The sequence below is a fragment of the Engraulis encrasicolus genome, chromosome 1 (assembly GCF_034702125.1).
Source record: "Engraulis encrasicolus isolate BLACKSEA-1 chromosome 1, IST_EnEncr_1.0, whole genome shotgun sequence".
Taxonomy (NCBI): Eukaryota; Metazoa; Chordata; class Actinopteri; order Clupeiformes; family Engraulidae; genus Engraulis; species Engraulis encrasicolus.
The window spans coordinates 40,376,175-40,393,953 of record NC_085857.1 but is presented as its reverse complement, the minus strand read 5'-3'; the positions used below and the strand labels follow the sequence as shown (position 1 = coordinate 40,393,953).

Here is a 17,779-nt window from a genome sequence, read left to right as displayed (position 1 = left end):
GGAGGATGGGGGAGAGCACTGGTTATTACACCCCCCACCAACATGACGGGTTGGCGAGTCGAACTGGCAACCTTTAAGCCTGACGCCTTAACCGCTTACCTATGACTGCCCTATCTAACTGATCTAGCAAAGATTTTGGGCTCGTTTTTGATGGAGCAGTGCTGCCCAGAATGAGCAGCAAGCATGCGCACTGCGACCAGCATGCTGATTGGAAATTGTGTCCACTACATGGCATATGGGAGTGACTTCTGCGCCGCATTATTTATACAAAGCAGAAAGACTTGTCTTATAGACCGGAAATTATGATTATTAAAGAAAGTAGAGTGTTATTGGGTGATGAATTCTGAGCATAAAGCATAGAGATGAATGAATGAACTCAAGGACAGCACTCTCAGACCTCTGTTTTATTCGATTATGAAAGTTTTGGGCTTGAATGCTCTTCTTCAGCCTGTAATGGCAATTGGGACTAAATAGTACAAAAATAGATGAGAAGATCAACAACATAAAAACTGTCCAAACTGTATCTGCCCTCAGGCGCTGTGCTGCTGAGGCATTGGAATAAAGTTCACACATTAATCTTCCACATCAGAGATGCTCCGGTGACTTTCCTTCTCACTTGGAATAAAGTTCTCTCGGGGGAATGTCAATAGAGGGGAGGCCTGCCTCCTCGATTGATAACGGAGACGTAGCCGGATACAACATCCCGACTACACGGTTGGTCAAAGCGTGAAGGCACATCAGGAGGTCAATAGAGGGGAGGCTTGCCTCCTCGATTGATAATGGAGACGTAGCCGGATACAACATCCTGACTACACGGTTGGTCAAAGCGTGAAGGCACATCTGGAGGTCTGGGGATCTTCAGCACCTCTTCCACATATGGAGTGGGGTCCGGGAAGACCTTGTCAAACACCAAGTCCACCAGCTCTTCCTCGTAGCCTGGAATAAAATCATCTAGATTAGCATCTGCAACCTCCTTGTTTTATTTTTTGCTGTTGCTGATGGATATACACTCACCGGCCACTATATTAGGTACACCTGTGCAACCAGTCATTGGCACAAATCTCTAGTCAGTCAATCGCATGGTGGCAACTCAGTTCATTTGGGCATGTAGAATTGGTAAAGACGATTTGCTGCAGTAAAAACTTAACATCAGAATGGAGAAGAAATGGGCTCAAAGTTGGGCAAAAGAAGATAGGAAAAACAGTCCCTACGTTCACATGACGAAATCAATTCCAAATTAACTCGCTTTCATTCTGAATAAAGCTTAATTCAGCTTTGAAAACATCATGTAACACTTAACAATTCAGAAATGAATGTAAGATCAAAGTAAACTCCACAGAACTATTTATGTCTGAATTATTAATTCAGAAATAAAAAGGTAAGGTTTAAAACATAGCTATTGTCTGGTTTGATGAGAATCGCTCAATTTGCTGCAATACTCGGATGGTAGGGTCAGAATTGAGAGCATGTTGTCTTGTTTTAACGGTTCAGGCTTGAGGTGCAATGTGGTGGGGGGATATTTGGTTGGCACACTTTGGGCACCTTAGTACCAATTCAGTATGGTTGCTAGGCAGGCAGACAAAATGTATCGGAGGTGACAAGGTCCAACAGAATTAGAATACTAAGTGAAATAAAACATTTAACTTTATATTGACAATGATTACTCATGGGCACGTCGTTGTTCTTGATCAGGTGCCAATTTCTAATTCCACAAAAAGTAAAGAGTGTTACTCTCCTAGGCCCTGCAACTAGGAAAGTGTATCTGATTAAGTGGCCGGTGACCATACAACTTGTGTAACATTACATGTCGTATCTATCTACTGTACGTTCATAATATTGTTTCTTATAAATAAATGAAGAGCTCTTTTCCAAAACGCTATATCCACCATTTTTGACTTTTTACATTTTAATATTGGAATTGACTGATAAGTAGTCCTATCATCTATGTGTGAATTCTTGCCATTTAAATGTTTTGAGAACATGCCTTTTAAACCTCTATAAAATGCATTTTGTAATGCAATTCAATGGAATGCCCAATACAAAAATGTCAATTTCCCAACATTCTATAAAATGGATATATCTCATTTTGGAAAAGAGCTCTTAAAATGTACCGTATATTAGTACTCAAATACTTACGGTATGTTGGCTCCACCTTCACTGGCTTGTCTGTGCATTCTCCGGTCTGGGACTTGGGAAACGCCACCCTGAACAGGGGCTCACCATCAGCTGAGGTCGCTTGGGGACGGCCTGAGTTCTCATTAAAGTGCAGCGCTGCCAAATACAACCTTGGAGGGACATAAAGTAGTATATTAGGTTCAAATTTGTAAGAATTCTGATTTCCTCAAACCCTGTAACTGTAACATTTTTAGTAAATTGCAAAATTCATGCTGCCCATTCACAAATGTTGACTTTTTCATGAATATTTACCACCACTATCAATTTCTAAGTATCATTATGACTGGGAAAATTGCATTTTTCATACATGAAAAGGGGGATCTTCTCCATATCTGCCATTTTGAATGTCCAGAAATAGACATTTTTAGCAACAAGGCTTACTGTGCTTTAGTCATACTTGAAAATATTACTTTATTACTTTGTAAACATTATTGGAAAGATAAAATTTGCCCATAGGCAGCACAGTTTCAATGAGCAGCAGAGTTGCAATACCTACTCTGGCCACAATTCTACACAGTGCACCTTTTCAAGTTCCTAAGGCCAGGGAGTGACAAACACTGCCCATTACAGTAGGGTCAATTCACACACTCTACTCCGAGTGATTCTTTTAAATGTTCCTGATATTGCACAGACTAGAACCAGGTACCAAACAGGTACCAAAGGGTACCAAACAGACCTGTGTGTGTGTGTGTGTGTGTGTGTGTGTGTGTGTGTGTGTGTGTGTGTGTGTGTGTGTGTGTGTGTGTGTGTGTGCGTGCGCGTGCGCGCGTGTCATACACATATGTCTGGAATCCTGAGATGAGAATGTCTCAAGCCAGAAAATAATGAAATTTTCAATATCAATGGCGTCTTGTATTAAGGACAGATTACAGACTATAGTGACTCTTCAGACATTAACAGAAAAAACGCTTTTGAAGAAATTTGTTAATGGGAAGGACGGATACATGATTGATGAAGCCATGCCTTCTGAAGGTGAAGCCACTGCATGCTCTCCCAGACCTAGCAGTAGAGCTCATTAAGCTGCACTAAACTACACATTGGGCGTGAGGCAGGCAGGCAGCCTTTTGATGCCAATTGACAGAATACCAAGTTTTAGCATCCTACCTCTAACGGCTTTGGAGATGAGGCCCTCCAAAGATTGGGTGCCATGGACACTTTTTTTGAACCCAGGAATTGCACACAAAAATGTACAAGTAGGTTTGCACCCCTCCAGCTGTGGTTTGAAGACAGATACAGCCTTCAGAGACTGAGCACTTCAACTTCCGCGCATTGATATCTTCACCCTTAAGGCCAATTTATACTTATTGGTGCTGACCGTCTGTGCGCGACCACGCCCCCCGCGCAGAGGCTCTGCAACAGTCGTCCCGCGCCTCAAGAAAATCCTGACTACACGTCAAACGGTTGCGAAGGTCGCAGAGAAAAGGCGCTGTGATTGGTCGTCCCACTACTTCCGTATTCTCGTGGCGGCATAGTTCTCCAGTGGTTTACGAGAGCCAAACTGTCAATATTCTGTGAAAAACTAACGCTTTCTTTCTAGTGTGTGTAAATAAATGAAGCTACAATGAAACAAACAATACATCAGTTTAGCACTCGCGGCACAATGTCTGCAGTCTGACTACTGTACTGTAGCCTTGTAGCTATGTAGCCAAATGTGGCTAACGACATGAGACCTTGTGCGCAGATGTATAACATCAACAGTGGTTAGCGACCAGAACCAATGGGCGCCGTTGCTGAACTATAATCTGCCCTTAAGTTCCCTCGCTTCCCCCTCCCCCTCCCCCTTTGTGCCAGACGACTAGGAGTGAAGATATCCATTCGCTGAAGTGCTCAGAATGTGTTACTATGCCTTTCATTACGGTGCCATTTCTGTATCTAGATAGGAAATTGCCATGTTTCATTTTGTACAGCTACTTTAGAATTGGTTAACTAGTCATGCAAGGATGTTTAAACAGGGAACATGTGGAACAATGTGGTTATTTCTAACTTAAGGCACCCAATGCTCCCTAAGGCAAAGCTGAGCCAAGCTCATGCTAACGAGTTTGTGCCGAGCACGTTGCTGACTGGGGCCACGTAGAAACACGGTGCAGGTCGGATGGAACTCATCTCAGGTAAGAGAAGTACACATTTTATTATTGAAACATGGTATTGAAACTGTTCCTTTGAACCTTTTTTGAGACATTGACTGTTCTTGTAATTCTTCAGTGTCGACATTAGGATACTCAATTTACCTGCATAGTCTTCCTTGATAGGGAAGAATCACATTTTTGGGTGCAAATCCCTTGCTCACAGTGTGGAAATCCTCAAGTGAAGTTGTGTGGGGATGAGGGCTGAGTTTCCATATATCATTCACGATCTTCTCAGTGCCTAGTACCTTCCTCAATTCTGAGAGGGCTTGCGATCCTTTAGGAGAAGAAAAGTTCCAAGTATAAAAGAAAGTCCCTCATATGTAAAACAACTTTTGTATATCAAATGTTTACCAAATTTTTACAAGCTCAAGGATTTCTCCTGTTAACGCACCATCTATCAGCCATTGCGGTGGATTCCGTTTTCGTGAAGTGTGCAGACCGTCCTGAGGGAATCGAGGGTCGCCGTGGACATGGACATTGCGAACGCGATACATGAGTGATCGCCACTTTGCTTCTCTCTCCGGTCCCGTGGTGGAGGTCTCTGCTGTCCAATACAGGTGTTCTCTTATGGTGGGGAACCATTTCTTCAGACTTGGGAAGAATTTCTTATGCGACATTGTTTGTAGCTTCTTGGAAAGTCCTACAACAACAACACAACAGATCAGAAATGTTCAGACTTAAAGCATATAGTTGACAAGCACCAGACTGTGCCTGAAAAGCCACACAAAAACATTGAAAGGTTTACCCTGACAATGCACGGTTCAGAAAGCCTATGGGATTGTGCGGTTGTGACCAAACTGCAGACATTCAAAGAGCCTCTGCACATATGAGCAGAACAATAGTGACAAACCACTCCAATAAACGTGCTTAAAACAGACCAACAAAGTACTTTTTCAACAGTGACTAACATGCCAAAATAAATACGCTAAAAACAGACAACGTACCCTTTTCGACGTGTCTAACATCATAGTAGTGTGTGAAGGTGGCCTCACTGAGGAACTCCTCTATCTCCGGTCGAGCCTCTGTGACGACGGTGTCAGGTCTCACGTCATGGTCCTTCAAGAGAGTGAGACTCCTTTCCAGGCCTTTTGTCTCCATGCTCTCATTGGCACTGACCTCACTTCTCTAATCACCACACAGTTAAAAAAAGTAAAAAGAAATAAAAAATAACTTTTTTGAGGAGAAATTCTGTTGATATTATGACTACTGTGGACAGCCTTAGTGTTGTTCATTTTCAAAACACATCTGTGGTCGCATATACAGTATAACTACGGGGATCAACCGTGATAAAGGATACGGTATACACAGAGGTGACAGAGGTCCCCTTCTGGTTTTGAATGTTTACCCACAACTTATTAAGACATGATCAGTATATAATGATAGGTGTGTCCTAACATGGAGAGAGATAATACCAAAATCAAAACTCCAGAAAATAACGTGGACCCTGACTATCAGTTTGATTGACAGTCTGTCTGCCCGCAGTGTTTTGGGTCATCTACAGGGGGTGCCAAACACACATCACATCACGTGCATGTTCACTCTTCTCCTCGACAGTGACATCATCCAAAACAGCAAGATACAGTACAAACAAGTACAACACTGACTCAGCATCTCATTTCAATTGATAAAAAAACAAACAACCAAACAAGTACCGTATGTTCATGTCTTACCTCAACTAGCTGAATATCGATGACTTTGTTATTTCTGAGGTCCATCATGGTGTAGCTGCCAAACCTGGCAGTACGGCCTGGCCAAAACACATAGAATAGAGTAGAATGGAATAGAATAGAATAGAGAATACAATACAATATAATACAATAGAATACAATAAATGTATTGATCCCTGGGGGGAAATTACAGTGTCATTACATACAGCTCTGGCAAAAATTGAGAGATCAATTTTTTTTTTTTTTTCTGATTTTGCTATGGACAGGTATATGTTGGAGTAAAACAAATATTGCTACTTTTCATTCTATAAACTACCAACAACATTTCCTCCGAATTTCGAAAGAAAACATTGTCATTTAGATCATTTATTTTTAGAATCTCAAATGATCGAAATAACACACAAGATGAAATGTTTCCAAATCTCAAAAAAGGCAAAGAAAACAAGTTGATAATAATTAAAATTATATTAGCAATTAGTTATATTAGTAATGTATTAACTTAGGAAGGGTTCAGAAATCAATATTTGGTGGAATAAGCCTGATTTGTAGTCACAGCTTTCATGCGTTTTGGTATGCGCTCCATTAGTCCTTCACATTGTTCTTGGATGACTTTATTCCAGGCCTGGAGCAAGATTTCAAGTTGCTGAACTTGGGTTGATGGCTTTTGACCATCCAGCCTCCTCTTGATCATTGTCCTTTTCTACAAACTGTCCTCAGTGTTCATGTTTTGGCCCAAGGTAACTTTGTATGTGGCTTTAAAGACGTGCCGCACGCAAAAATTAATCTGAGCGATTTCAGCCTTGCTTTCAGCCTTGCCCTCACATCATCACCAATCCTTGGCCAAATTTCACATCTAATCTAACACCTGGTCATTCAATGGTTAGCTAGAGACCTGGAGAGGTCTATAAACAACTGCATCTTGCAGAGAACAGGTGATTATCTGAGGGTGTTTTAGCAAGGCTGAAATCGCTCAGATTCATCTTTGCAAACGACGCGTCTCTGAACATCATCATCGTTGGAACTAGACTCGCCTGCTCAGAACTACGTCTGAGGTGATTTTAAAACCGCCCCTTTTGGAACTGAAGATGGGTGGGGTAAGGGCGGGGTAAAGAAAAAAAAAAACGAAACCACGCCTCGGTGTGATGAAGTTCCCTTCTAACTGGGCTAGTGGGTAAGAGCCTCATGAATAAGCAAACAAACAAGCAAACAAATTAATTAAGCGCAATACCTTGCAAAACAATGGGGAATAAAAAGTAATCATCTCCTTGACCTCAGGGCAGCCTTTGAAACCATCTCTCACTCCATCCTCCTCCACAGACTCTCGTCAATTGGCATAACTTACACACTCCTTGACTGGTTCAATTCTTATCTCTCTGGCTCATCTCAATTTATTCAAATGAAGTCCTTTAAATCCCATCCCTTTCCTGTCACTTTTGGTGTGCCCCAGGGTTCTGTCTTGGGGCCCCTCCTCTTCATCACCTACCTCCTTCCTCTTGGCAATGGGGCACCTAAGTCTCCACCCCTTCCGGGCGGCTCATGGGGCTGGGAAAGCCAAAACTTTTGACTGGGTTGTAATGGACTGACCAAAGCTATTTTCCACACAGCATCCCGTCTAAGGTGTTGGAGAAGCTGCTGTTAGATAGATTAAGTGAATTCATCTACACCACAGAAAATCAATTTGGTTTTAAGCCTATGCATAGCACACATTTATGGATATATGCCTTAAAAGAAACAATTGAATCCTACAGAACTCATGGTTCTACAATATTTCTGGGGTTTGTTGATGCTTCCAAGGCATTTGACAGAGTGAATCACCATAAGCTCTTCACTAAACTCATGCTTAGGGGTGTACCTGGATGTATCATACGCATTCTGGTTTACTGGTATGCTAAACAACATATGCAGGTGAAATGGGGAAACAGCCTCTCTGTCCCTTTCAGTGTAGGCAATGGTGTAAGACAAGAGGGACTTATATCTCCAGCCCTGTTTAACCTATACATGGACAACCTCTCCAAATAACTGGGGATGTGTAAGACAGGTTGTTTAACAGATGTATACTGATGATCTAGCCATCATGTCCCCGGCCAGCACTGTTGGGTTCCAGCAGCTCTTGAATGTGTGCTCTGAGTATTGGGTTGAGTTTGATGTACAGTATCATGCAAAAAGAGTTTTGTGTTGATATGTAGAACCAAGGAGGACCATAAAGAGCCCTTTCCAATGTTTTACCTGTCAGGACAACCTATATGTGTATCAAGCAGCACAAACTATCTTGGGCACATCATCACTGATAAGCTAGAGGATGATGCTGACATGTAAAGGCCGAGACGAATGTTGTATGTCCAAGCAAACATGTTGGTAAGAAAATTTCACCACTGTTCTGATGATGGGAAAATAAGCTTGTTTCGTACCTACTGTAGCCCTATGTATGCAGCCTCATTATGGGTCAGCTACAAAAAAGAAACATTGCGCAAGCTCCAAGTGGCATATAATTACTGTCTGAGGATATTGCTGAAAAAGCCTAGGAGTTGCAGTGCTAGTAAATTATTTTGTGACTCAGGACTTTGTACTTTACCGGGTCCCTTGAGGAACCTAATGTTTAAGTTCATGTGCCGTCTGATAAGTTTAAAAACTGTATTATAATGATTCTCACAAGCTCCAGATGCAGCTCTATCCGATATCAATCATCTATGTGGAAGCATTGGTATGGTTGCCTTTTAAGACTGTCATGACAGATATGTTTGTATATGCTTAGGCATTGTTGCTTGTTGTTTTTTTTTTCTCTTTCTCTCTTCCTTTTCTTTTCCTGCCTATTTTTATATTTTATTGTGTTTTATGTATACTATGATGTGAGTTTGCCTATTGGGCCTAGAGCCTGTAATAAACTTCATAAATAAATATGCTGTACCTCAGAATTAATGATGACCAATGGTGTGCTTGTTGACTTCGCTTGGGAAGTGATTTTTGAGTTGTGTGCGTGGAAAAATAAGTAATTATTTGGACTACACAACAGAAGTCGCATGTCCGACGTGCAGCCACTTAAGCCGCGCAGCAGCAGTAGGGTTGGCTGTGCCTCGGTTCACGTCAAATATGTGAGACGCACGTTGTAGTCTCTAACACAGTTTTGCACAAAAGCTAAAATAACCTTTCTTGCGCGCCGAAAATGAGTGGTCTTGCGACACAAATCCAAATCTTTAAAATGCACTGCCATCATATGTGAAATCAGCACATGCCGAACGGGATGAGGATTTAGCTTGACTCGCTCCATTTACTTCCATTCAAAATGTTGAGAGCTTCAGCCCGACGGCTCGGAAGTAGAAAGGTGTGACTTGGGTGCCCCATATCTTCCGCAAATTTAAAATGAATTTCCATTGCTATGTGGACAACACCAAGCTCCATTTATCTGCCAAACCCTTTGACAATCTCCCTCCCCCTCCCTCACCACGTGCGTACCTATCTGAAATCAAATCATGGTTCACCTCATTTTTTTTTTTAAACTGAATAGTGACAAAACTGAAGTTCTACTAGTGGGCTCCAAATCCACCCTATCCAAAGCAAACAGTTTTTCCTTTTCAATTGATAACTCTCCCTCAAGTTAACCCATTGATGCCTGAAGCACGTGCAGGAATGGGTGCTAAATGCCTGAGTCATTTTTTGGGAAAAGGTACTGTCAGACTTTGCATGGTGTAGTCGAGGAAACATGCTACCAATTCAGTGGCTTCTAGGGATGCAAACGATTAATCGACTTTAATCGATCAATGTGTTAATCGATTAAAAAACATTAATCACAATTTTATCGACGATTCAACTGACAAGAGACCCAGGTGAAATGGGCATGTGTGTGAAGAGGGGTGTGAATAGTGGGAATATTTAAATCACCTTTGGATTAAATAATTGAAATATAATTAATTTAAATGTGGTATTTTATATCATTTCTTAATTAACATTTTTAAATTTAGTAGGTTTTTTTTTGAGAAACATTGAGATTTCAGGGGGAAAACACCGCTTATCAATTAATCGTAAGTCGATCGATAAGGCTATCAACTAATGATTAATGAATTAATTGATAATTTGCATCCCTAGTGGCTCCTACTGTGTACCTGGAGAGTCTGTCCTCATGTCTCCACGAAGGTGGATGAGGTGCTGTTGAGAAAGCTCTGCCAACAGGCCATCTTGGGTCGTCCTCCACTTGTGGACGATAGCTGGCTCTATGTACATACGGGCGTGTCTTTGGAAGGTCTTGTAGGACAACATCTTCAAGTTCATCGTCTTAAAAATCTAAGAAAGTCAAGGAGGGAGATATGAAACACAAGATTACAGATATGAAGGCATACTTCTAGAAGCAAAATTATTTCTGACAATTAGTCCATGAGCCAGACCACCGATCGCAATCGAAAGGGTGGGCAAAGTCTTGTTGGTATTTTATTATTGCTATATATGTCCAGTTTATGAATTGGTATGATAACCTTTGCAGAACAGTAGCTTTATCATATTTATCATGCATTTCTTATTTGAACCATTTTACACTAAAAACGCCTAGGCTAATTTGCTAATATCTTGATAAATTGAACATAAAAATGACTGTGAGGTAAATATATTTATAGGAAAAGTTGTTATACAAAATTCTTAGATAGTTCAAAGGGCACGTTACACATATTTCACTTAATTTAGTTCAGGCCCCCATTTTCACTGACTTTTCATTTAAAAATGAGTGAAAAAAAAACTTCTATGCATCACCACACAATTTTCCCAGTACATTACAATACAGGTGGGTTTTGTATTACAAGTTTCCTTAAAAGTTATCTTTCATTATCCAAACAAAGTGTAATGTACTTAAATGTGAACTAATTTACATACACACTCGAATTTGATATGTAGACAAAGACATATTGGATAAAGCAGAGACTACACTTTTTACATCGACTAAGGGTGTTTGGAGAGGATAAAGTCACTTTTTGTACCATGCTGTTGTTGAGAGTGTACTACACTATACAATCCGGTGCCATGCACAGACATTTTTGGGGGCAGGTGCTCAAGGTGGGGGCATGTGGAACTTCCAGTTTCCTTGCTAGGAGTGGGGGAGCCATTTTCATGCGTGGGCCACTTCAAATTTTATAAAAGGCTGCACTATGAACACAAATCAGGATTCCCCCCTGCAGTTTAGGCCTATATTGAAGGTGGGCACCTTCACAACAGACCCCACCTCCTCTAGGTCCCCTGAAAACATAACTTAATTGTATTGCAAATTCAATTTCTAAGAGTTCTTTACAAAGCATGTCAAATTCCATGTGAAACTGCATAAGATTAAAATTACATCAGGGGGCCCTTGAGACACAAGTTAGATTCCCCACCCTTGTATTATAAACTATATTATATCAGTGGGAATTGTCACATGCTTTTGATCTCAAGAATTTCTACCGTAGATGATCATGCCAATATGGAACACATTGAGACAAAATAACAAGAACTTTCAAAAAGGGCCTTTTTTTTCGTCCAATACTGCGAAGGGGCAGGTGCTTTGGCACCACCAAGTCCGTTCCTAGATCTGTGCATGCCTATGATACAATCACTTGGGTTTGGAAATCCAACAGTAAAAGTTAAGTCCCAAATCAACAGACTGACCCGCTCTGCACTGGGATCAACCCACCTTCCAAGCAACATACTGTATGAAGAGTCCAGAGAGCAGGCCAGTAATGGGGAATAACAGATTACATGTTTCACGATTACATTATTAACAATCAAAACATTGAAGAGTTGCATTCCCTTACAGTTACTGCTTCAGTGTCTGGTAATTAAAGTACATTTACTATGTGAAAATAAGTGGTGGTTTCTAGATTCATATGTTATGCTATTCTCAAATTTTGATCATTCCACACATTACCAGAAACCCAGAGAAAACACATAATGTGCATGCGTGTTGGTGTGGCAGTGGCTGTGTGTCTGTGCCTGACAGATGGAGTTGACTCTATGATTCTGCTTGCATTTGTCTCCTTCTGCTCAAATATCTACCTTCATATGGCTGTCCCTGCTGGTAACTCTTGTAATATCGTCTGAGTTCCCCAAAAACACTTAAGTAGTAATAAGTAGTACTTAAGTATGAGGCATCCTTTAGACAATAGCAGGGATAGACATCAATTCAAGTTTATACAATACCTTTTCTTGTACATGCATGCTTGAACATAACACATGTGTGAGGAAAAAGGCCTATATACACTTTTAGTGGTGATGTGTATATTCCTGATATACTGACAAGGGGCCGCCTCATACTTAAGTTCTTTAACCTCCAGCAATTGCATTTGCTGAAATTACTGTAATTGAGTACTTTGATGAGCAACCTGTAATTTCCAAAGTAGTTATTAAAATGGGTGATTGAAATTATCTATTTTGGACTAATCTATTGGATGACTCTAGGGCCCGCCGGCTAAATACCATTAGTCCGACAGCCCATAGACGGTACACAATAGAGTTGCAAGCAACTGGCTGAGAATAGTAGAGCACACACCAGGGACTAGATCTGAGGGAGTAGCAACGCAGCCTGAAAACTGTTTTTTAGAAGATATACAAGACTTATTATTTATTAACAAAACTTATTCATGAATTTAATCTCACAACTGGGAATTAAATGAAATCCACCAGACTATTTCCTTTGGTAGACTTCCCCGCCTTTGAAATTGAAGGTCCCAGACCCAAACACAATGAAATCCAGACCCCTAAATTCAGAGTAATGGGCTGTTGTATCAATGAGCTGACCCTCGGCCTGCAACTTTGCCACACCAGGGCACACAGAATTTTGTTGTCACGATCGAAGCCAGGTTATTGGAAGATTACTTGTGTAGAGATAGACAGAGGTCATGAAGGGTGCTATGTAAGGAAAGCGATAGAAAGACAAACTGAAAGTAACTAACTTCTACTCAAATGACACTTTTTAAGTATTCTTTTTAACTTTTACTCAAATAGATTTTTAAAGAGGTAATTTGACTTCTACTTTGAGTAGAATTTGAACCAAGTAATGGTATTTTACTATTTTTACTTAATTACATTCTTTAGTATTCTTTCTACCTCTGATGGCCTCCTGCTGCAAATGAGCCTGGCAACAGGCCAATTCACTCTTGGCTGAAAACGCTCAACTACATTATAACAACATTGCTAACAATGCAGGAAGTCTTAGGTAACCGATTAAGACTTGGCCATTACCATTTGGTGACAATAAGGTTATAACAGAGGGACTGCGTTACAACCTTAAAGCCAGCCGGTGGAGGTGCACCACGTGACAGTTTTCTTGAACTACTTGTACCCAGTGCGAATTTTCTAATGTAAGGGGGAAGAGGCTAGGGCTACAATAGAAAAATTATGTAAAGTAAATATAATAAAAAATAATCATAAAAACACCAAAGGACAGTGCAGGCCGTGGAAAGCTCAGAGCCTTAAAGCTCACGATGAGTTCAGAGCTCTTTCAAATAGTTTTTCATGAGCTGGGACAGGACTTGGAGCTGTCCATGGATGTATTCATGAAGCATTTAGGTGCCAACTCTCGATGCATCGACAAATACGTAGAACATACATACAACCCGTTACCAGCTTTTCTGCACTCAGCATGGAGAGTGTGAATCAAGCCAACTTCCACCATGTGAGGACTGCCTCCTCATGCATGCTATGTTTGCCAACTATCAGGCTGGCATCTTGAGAGCAAGTCTTCAGCAGCATCCACAAATCCCAAGAACACTTGACCATGGCTGGGCCAACTATGAAAATTACCAGCTCATTATACAGTGAGTGCGGCAATCTCCAGCGCCTGAGGCAGTGCTACAACTGATGTCTTGCAAGTGCAGCCATCAATGTAAACTGCAGGATTGCCAATGTCTGAGAAGTAGCTCAAAATGCACAACCCTCTAAAAACTTAAGACATGCGTATATCAGCATGAAGAGGATCATCATGGTGACATATTTACAGATGCTTACTGGACTGAGTCAGATCTTGAGGACTGAAATAATGCTCTTTAGTTTATTTTAATATGGTTAATGTGTATTTGTTCATGGTGTTTGTTCATGTTATTCTTGCTATGGCAGGACAAGTTTAATAATAAAACAAAAAAAACGATTTCATATGTTGTCATTTGTATCACATTTTCTCATTCACACATTGCTGAGGTGATTCTATTAGGCCTATTAGTGTGGTCTAACAACCCCTGTAGGGTCTTAATAGAAGGGAAAGCATCCCTGAGGTAATTCAAGCACCCTGTGTGGTCAACAAGCTACATAATAGTAAAGATCCACAATACCGATTTTCACATTTCCATTTTACTGGTCCACCATTTCAACACATGATAACTACCAAAAAGCTACCTGTTTGCAATGGTTATCATGCCAAAATGTTTACTTGAGATGTCCAAGAAGTCAAAAAAACAGATTAGAACTTGCCCACCCGTTCGATTGCGAGAGGTCAATTTTTGGGTCCTGGCTCAAGGCCTACATAACCTTATTGTTTTACGTAATGCTTGATAAATGGTGAATGGGTCTGAATTTGATCCTAAGGGTTTAATTTAGCATGGCACTATTGTGGAAAGTGCAATGTTGTCTATCCGTTACCTTTTCGGTGTTGGTGAAAGATGCACCATTGATGTAAATGGCCGCAGCCAGTTGTAGGTTCCCTGCAGGAGTGCTTCCAAGAACAGGCTGGCTGTTCCACCGTCGAGAGTACTGACAATATTGACAGTGCTGCTGCACCGTCACGAATGTGTCCACACGTCTTGTACGGACATCTGCTTTCATCTTGCAGTCAGGACACTCTGAAAACAGCTCCCTTAAGCAGGATTCGTAGACAATATACGTAGACATCTTTTGGACAGGTGTATGCGAAGTTCTGTTACAAATGACAAATAAGAATGTATAGTATCATTGTGGTAACCTCAGACACATAGATAATAAAAATACATACAGCTGATCGCTAAGGTTACATAAAACTCTAGGATCAAATTTAAACCCATTCACAACTTCCCATGAATCGCACAAAGCAATGAGCTGTCTGGCGATTGTCGTCAAAGGTCTACAGTAAAGGCAAAGATTGTGTGTATGTGTATCTAACTAAACACAATCAAAACTAGACTGCCTGTGCAGTCGCCTTCGACTGCTTAGGGTATATCCCCGAAACGCGACGCTTCCAGTCCCCCATCATTCCTACCACTCCCGTCCACCATTTCGTAAACGTATATGATACATACAGACGTGACATGACGTGCATAGGCTTAAAACCAAAAAATGGGGCAAATGGTAATACTGTTTTAATGGTTCAGTGGATATACCACATTAGGTACAGTGTAATAACCAGTGTAACAATATTTAATACAATGTAATTTTTTTACTTACATCATGTGTTTGTGCGTAAGTGGTATTACATGGTATATATGGCACTATATTACATGGTATTGCATACTGTTACACTCGTTATTACACTGTACCTGATATTGCATATTGTTACACTGGTATTACACTAGTATTACATGGTATTAAATATTGTTACATTGGTTATTACACTGTACCTAATATGGTAGATTCACTGAAATGGTGAACCATTAAAATAAGGTGTTACCGGGCAAATCAATCCACCCAGTCAGAAGTTATGGGCCAAAAGAAAATTCCGCCATTTTGAAAGTGTTGTCTTCCAAACTCGAATCAGTTCATGAACCTACCCTAGAGCATTCACACACAAAATCTGGGACAAATCCATCCACCCGGTCAGTAGTTATGGGCCAAACAATAATTCGGCCATCTTGAATTCAGCCATCTTGACAGTGTTGACCTCCAAACTCGAATCAGTTCATGGACCTACCCTAGAGCATTCACACACCAAATCTGGGACAAATCCATCCACCCGGTCAGAAGTTATGGACCAAACAAAAATTCGGCCATCTTGAATTCGGCCATCTTGAAAGTGTTGACCTCCCAACTCGAAGCAGTTCATGAACCTACCCTAGAGCATTCACACACCAAATCTGGGACAAATCCATCCACCCGGTCAGAAGTTATGGACCAAACAAAAATTCGGCCATCTTGAATTCGGCCATCTTGAAAGTGTTGACCTCCAAACTCGAATCAGTTCATGAACCTGCCCTAGAGCATTCACCCAAAAAATCTGGGACAAATCCAAACATCAGTTCAAAAGTTATCGCGTTAACACGAAAGACCTTACGCGGCGGCGGCGGACGCGGACGCGGCGGCGGCGCACGCAAAACCATTACATCCCCGACGCTCCGCGTTTCGGGGATATAATAATTTCATCCATCAACTAAATACAAAATGGACAATCTGAAAGTCAACTCACGTCAAATCTGCAGACTCGGCGAAAATGGTCACTGTCTCCCCGATGTCCATCAATGAGCTGCTGTCCAAAAGGTTCTCAGGGTCCTCCTCCAGGTCCAGACGTGGCCTCTTGCTCGGTCTCTCGTAAGGATCAAAGGGAAATCTCTCGATCGTCTCCGATTCAGTGCTGGCACAGACATCGCTGTAGACCACCGACGTCTGTGTGTCTGAGACAAGAGAAAACGGGGTCTCCCATAAGGTTAGTCAGGGGCTCAAACATGGCAACTGTACATGCAGACCAGGCTTGACACACATCAGTTGATCAAGGTGAATTTGCTTTAAAAAGGTACACTGTGCAGGAAATGGTCAAAAAAGGTACTGCAGCTATGCTGCTCATTGAAACTGTGTTGCCTGTTGCCAAATTTGATCTTTTCATGAAAGTTTACTAAGTAATAAACTAATATTTTGTATGGCCCAAGTACAGTCCTTTTTGCAGCTAAAAATGGCTATTTCTGGAAATTCTAACTGGCGGACCATAGTGAAGATCCCCCTTTTCATGTATGAAAAGTGGAATTTTTCCAGTCATAATGAATACTTAAAATTTGATGGTGGTGGTAAGTATTCATGAAAAAGGTAACATTGGTGAATGGGTAGCTGGAATTCTGGAAATAAACAACTAAAAATGTCACACAGTGTCCCTTTAATGTAAGCTTCAATATGACTTCCAGAACGAATAGAGCAAGTTCACGGGAGAAGCCTCTTCAATGACTTCAGCTACCCATTCACTTTGGTTCGCTTTTGAATCAAAACACACAGTAAGTGAAGCACAGAAAGAAATTGATGGCATAATGCAAAGTGAACACTGGTTAACGTACCTCTGCTTTTGCAGTGGGGTTTAAATGTCTCGATGGACAATTGTGTTGCAACAGTAGTCGTTTCTGGTGGATCAGTTTGGCAAGCCATATGGTGACCCATCAAACGCTGTCCAGATGGAGTGGCCTAAAATTTGACAGAACAAGTTAAAATACTCACAATCAACACACACACACACACACACATAAAACACATGAACTATATGGGTGAATGTGCTTAAGACATATCAAATAGGTTTGTACCACATGGGTCCTGCAGATCACAAAGGAAAATAGTAGAAGTAGCAACAGTTTATAGGCATGGATATATGGGTAATACAAAAAAATAAAACGTACAGGAGATGGTGGATCCTTAGTGGCTCCAGCACTGCAGGGCAGAGGGTTGTGGTTGGAGGGCTGATCGTTGTCAGTGGAGGCAGGAAAAGGATGAGGTGGCATGGAGCAATACATCAAATGCAGCGCGAAGTTTTGTTTGACCTCAATTGTAAGCGGGCAGAAAAGACAATGGAAGTGCGACTCTGCACTGAGCACTGCATTTGGAAGCAACGTCTGTCGTGTTAGACGACACAGCATTTGGCATCTGCAGATGTAGTACCCTAAAAAACAGGAGAAAACCCTCATTAACTCAGAATGTTCTAACATGTTC

The 17,779-nt window shown here is 41.2% G+C and overlaps 1 protein-coding gene across 2 annotated transcripts in view; it reads right to left on the bottom strand.

The window, feature by feature from the left end:
* Positions 1 to 389: 389 nt before the first annotated feature.
* The window catches only part of LOC134451597 (uncharacterized), a 28,248-nt gene continuing 10,858 nt past the window's right edge, over positions 390 to 17,779 (bottom strand). For both annotated transcript variants that reach the window (XM_063202104.1, XM_063202112.1), the window contains 11 exons: positions 17,470 to 17,729; positions 17,137 to 17,260; positions 16,284 to 16,488; positions 14,552 to 14,825; positions 10,066 to 10,243; positions 5,972 to 6,048; positions 5,246 to 5,426; positions 4,693 to 4,941; positions 4,404 to 4,575; positions 2,137 to 2,285; positions 390 to 936 (listed from right to left, as the gene is read on the bottom strand). In XM_063202104.1, coding sequence (XP_063058174.1) covers positions 746 to 936; positions 2,137 to 2,285; positions 4,404 to 4,575; positions 4,693 to 4,941; positions 5,246 to 5,426; positions 5,972 to 6,048; positions 10,066 to 10,243; positions 14,552 to 14,825; positions 16,284 to 16,488; positions 17,137 to 17,260; positions 17,470 to 17,729 — 2,060 coding nt within the window. In that variant the 3' untranslated portion in view covers positions 390 to 745. The remainder of the gene's footprint in view (positions 937 to 2,136; positions 2,286 to 4,403; positions 4,576 to 4,692; positions 4,942 to 5,245; positions 5,427 to 5,971; positions 6,049 to 10,065; positions 10,244 to 14,551; positions 14,826 to 16,283; positions 16,489 to 17,136; positions 17,261 to 17,469; positions 17,730 to 17,779) is intronic.